The sequence below is a fragment of the Prunus persica genome, chromosome G7 (genome assembly GCF_000346465.2).
Source record: "Prunus persica cultivar Lovell chromosome G7, Prunus_persica_NCBIv2, whole genome shotgun sequence".
Classification (NCBI taxonomy): domain Eukaryota; kingdom Viridiplantae; phylum Streptophyta; class Magnoliopsida; order Rosales; family Rosaceae; genus Prunus; species Prunus persica.
The window spans coordinates 8869918-8874373 of NC_034015.1; the positions used below are offsets into that span (position 1 = coordinate 8869918).

Sequence of the window (4456 nt, forward strand, 5' to 3'; positions counted from 1 at the left end):
TAAGAACCCCATGGTCTTGGTCAAAAGACAAGAGCTTTGCCGTTTATCTTTAGGAACCCTCCCCGGATATTTCTTACATAGGTTTTCAATATGTTTCCTCAAATTTGAGGTCCCATTTCTAGTAGAGTCTGCTGCATAACTCATAGTGCAATACTTGCACCTAGCTCTCTTCTTAGTGGTTGCATATTTGCTCCCATCCTCCTTCACACTCTCAACCACTTCTTCATATCTCTCAAAGTGATCCCATACTTCCGATTTTTCTCTTCTTGGGCCGGAATGAGGTAATGGTGGAAGACCACTAGGTTGAAGTTGTGTTTGGGCATGAGGTGTATTTTGAGTTGGTGTTTGAGGGATGGGTAAATTGGGTAAAGGTGTTGATATAGATGCGGATGCGGATGCGGATGTGGATACGGATGCGGATGACGAACCAACTTCACTATTAGTAGGGCCATGCACCTCTCCAAATGGGTTCAACTCATTCATGATTTCTTTAAGAAACAAAAACAAAAAACAAAGAAAAAAACTTAACATGATATATATTAACAAAAACACAACTTAACAACATAAACAACCCTCATATATACAATCCAATTACAAATTATCATTTCCAACTAAATGATAATATCAACACTTAACTAGAAAGCAACTGAAAAACAGAAACCAATTAACTGAAAAACTGAAACCAATTATACACTGTCAAACCTATGACAGCAGTAATAAAGCAAAACAAAAATATGCAAAACTGAAAATCTGCAAAACTGAAAAACTGCAAAATGAAAAACTGAAAAACTGAACAGCAACAGCAGTAATAAAGCAAAACAAAAATATGCAAAACTGAAAATCTGCAAAACTAAAAAACTGCAAAACTTGTTGGGTTTGTTAAACCAATATATCCATTTCTTAGGACAATTCTATCTCTTAGGAAAGCCTCTGATCATGATTCTGCTCTGGACTAATAAAAAAAATCAAAGACTTCCATTAAAAACAGAAACTTCAGTTTTGTTAAACAATTTAGGCAGGAACACTTTGCCTTTGGGAAATCATTAAAAATCCATTTTGATTCAAAATGGTGTGAACATTTCCAGATCACACGTAGACATATAAAACTTCAACATATCAAAAGTTCATTGAATTCCGAGTTAAGGAAGCCAGTCAAAGACTAAATCCAAAATAGACTAGGCTGCAGAGTTTTCTATTTTCTGCAGAATAATGCCAACTTCGAAAATTTGCCAAATTGAATTGGATTAGTACAATTGTAAAAAATAAACAATTGCATTAATAAATTTGCCAAATAAATCTACTAAATTATAAACTGTTTCCAAACCAAAGAGTACATTAAGTCTTGCAGTAAAAAAAGTCTGGTAGAGTTGTATATATCAATGTCATGTATATGTAGGAAAAGGAATTACCTAATTTCTCAGTGTGGCGAACATCATCAACCATCAAAACTCTGTAACTATCCCTACTCCCAATACCTCTCTTGTCCTTGAGTCGTCCAATATCTCCTCCTGTAATTTCAACATTAAATAAGGCAGAAGAATAGTACAGTACAGTGCTACATTGCAATTGGGTTTTCTAATATGTTTTTCTCCCCCTTTTCATAACAAATCTCAACTATTGAATACAAAACAAAAATCCCAGATGAGAAAAATCAAGACAGTTGAAGGATAAATGATAAAGTAGGTACCTTGTTCAAGCTGGGTAGCAGGGTCAAATTGGGATTGGTCAAACTTTGGGCGCTCCAAGACCCCAGCACCACCCTTGGAAGACCTAAACCTGGCCTTCACAGCCATGCCAGAGAGAGTCAGAAAATTGAATTGGGGAAAGAAAAAAAAAAGGAGAGAGATAGAGAGAGAATCTGACCTGCAATGCAACGACTGAGAGGCTAAGAGAAGAGCGGCGGCAGAGAGGGGTGTGACTGTGACGTGCTGGTTGAGAGAGAGGTTTGGAATCGGTGGCTGGTGGCTGGCTGGCGGCTGGCTGAGTGAGTATGAAACTAAATGGGAAGGAGAGGAAAGAACGAAGAATGAAAAAACCCAATCTGAATTTGGTGTAATCCTGTGTGTGCGCTACCTATGGTAGCAGCATACACACCCAATCAAAATTTGACAGGTATGAAAATATATATAATTTTAAATATAAATATATATAATATTTAAAAAATATATAAATTAATTCTATTGGACCGGTTCGGATTGGACCGGTTCCTTAGGATGGAAAACCGGAACCGGAACCGGTCTGAACCGGTTCGGTTTGGATTTTTCTCGGTTTTTGACTTTTTTGGTCAACACGGTTTTTTTCGGTTTTTTCCGGATTGGTTTGGTTCGGTTTTGCGGTTTTGCGGTTCAAATGCCCACCCCTACTTTGCGCGACGAAGTTTACTTTTCGTCGCGCAAAGTCACTTTGAGCGACGAATTATTTTTCGTCGCGCAAAATTGGTCGCGCAAGACTTTGAGCGACGGTGTATTTTCGTCGCGCAAAAGTTTGTCGCGCGAAGTGACTTTGCGAGACGAATTATTTTTTGTCGCGCAAAATTTGGTCGCGCAAGACTTTGAGCGACGAGTTTCAAGTTTTGTCGCGCAAAGTGACTTTGAGCGACGAATAGTTTTTCGTCGCGCAAAATTTGGTCGCGCAAGGGGTATTTTTTTACTAGTGCAATCTACTAGTGATGAATCTTATGTTTTGTTTTTGGGAATCAATTGATATTTAGGTTGAACTTAAATATCTAGCATTTTGTTTTTTTAGACATCTTGTGAATTTGTTGGAATAATGTTAGAGATATGGATTGCTTTTGAAGGCAATGAATTATTTGAGGTAATAAATTTTATCTACAGCACTTTCAAAAAGAAATTAATTGTGATTTCATATTGTAATACAATAAATAAAGAACCTGTAAACCTAATTAATTACCAATGTTTTGAAATACATTAGTGACCAAGCAAGTAGGTCACTAATGTGGGCACACGACCCAGTTTTAGTGACCTTAATGCATGTTTTGGTGACCAAATTGTTAGCCCTTAGTGATCAAAGTTGCAGTCACTAAAAGCTTTTTTTTTAGTGACCAAACATTGACAGTCACTAATTCTTTGTGTTGTAGTGACCAATACTTGAGAATGGTCACTAACTAAAATTTGTGACAAGCTTCTACCTAGTGACCACCAATATTTGGACACTAATTACATTCAGTGACCAACAACGATATTTTCTGTGGCCAAGTGGCTGGCCACTAATACTTGTTTTTCTGGTAGTGTTCTTTGGATGTATTGGTTGTAGAGATACAACTTCTTGTGGGGGCGGTAAGTTGTTTCCATGTGTTCCATAACAAACACCAATCTGGGCACCTGCATCAGATTTCAATGATATGTTAATGGTTGAGAATTTAAAATTTTCAGACTTAAAAAAGGTCATGCAGCCTTTGATTTTAGGGATCGTCTACAATGTACATAATTAACTAATTGGCATTCACTTCTACTATGTCGTAGTAACTTCAAAACTTGCACAAAATGAGAGAAAAAATTTCATTTTCAACAGTTGTATACAATTACGTGTCTATCTCTTTTAATATATGATCAATCATATGACGAGAGACATAAACGACATATATATACAGCCGGTTACACTCAAATGTCATTCTTTTTTCTGTTTTGCTTCTTTTTTGGCTGAAAAAGAGAAAGATCACCAGTTGTGGTAAGGGTAGCAGTTTGCACACCAAAAAGCAGCATTAAGGAAACCATAGGACTTTTGCCAACTAGGTTGAACTTAGCCATTGTGGAAAGCAGAAAAAGGGAAGAAAATCAAAGGAAATAAACTAATTTAGAAGGGAAGCAAATGCAATTTCCTTGCCTCTAAAACTTTTGACGTCCCCTCTTTAAAGACCAAGTCACAGCCTCATAAGTAGATGAAGCCGTAACTGAGCCAGGGGTCATTCAGAGATTCCACAAGAATTCAACTTGTTAATTTACTTGGATTCTTCTAACACCTTGCCCTAGTTGAGATTAATTCCGAGTCTTTGTAATAATGGTTTAACCAATTTTTCTTACCCCCCCCATAATTCAGAGTTTCTGGCAAGAACTTTGGTCAGATTTCTGCTTCACATTACAAAGAACGTCTTTTATACAGTATTTAATTTATGGCTAAATTGTTGCAATGGTCCCTCAAATAAAACTCAACTTTACTTTTCGTCCTTCATGTCACAGAATTGTTACAGCCATCCTTCAACTCCACCTCGTGTTGCATTATTGGTCTTTTCATCAACAGAGTTGAATTTTCTGTTAAAATTAAGGGCAAATTAGGACATCCCTTGTAAAATATTTATTAGATAAATAAAATCATTAAAAAATCAACCCAATCTCTCCATTTGAGCATGTGGGCAAGGAGGGTTTGATGATTGGGGAAGTTGATTTTAGCAACAAGTTGGTTTTTGGAGAGGATAAGGAGCTCTTGAGCCACCCAAAGT

The 4456-nt window shown here is 36.8% G+C and overlaps 1 protein-coding gene across 1 annotated transcript in view; it reads right to left on the reverse strand.

The window, feature by feature from the left end:
- The window catches only part of LOC18770179 (zinc finger BED domain-containing protein RICESLEEPER 2), a 5879-nt gene extending 2112 nt beyond the window's left edge, over window positions 1–3767 (reverse strand). Inside the window, exons 1-6 of the mRNA XM_007203767.2 lie at window positions 3680–3767; window positions 3280–3341; window positions 1864–2073; window positions 1688–1781; window positions 1410–1508; window positions 8–488 (exon numbers count right to left, since the gene is read on the reverse strand). Of these exons, the coding sequence (XP_007203829.2) occupies window positions 8–488; window positions 1410–1508; window positions 1688–1781; window positions 1864–2073; window positions 3280–3341; window positions 3680–3767 (1034 nt within the window). The remainder of the gene's footprint in view (window positions 1–7; window positions 489–1409; window positions 1509–1687; window positions 1782–1863; window positions 2074–3279; window positions 3342–3679) is intronic.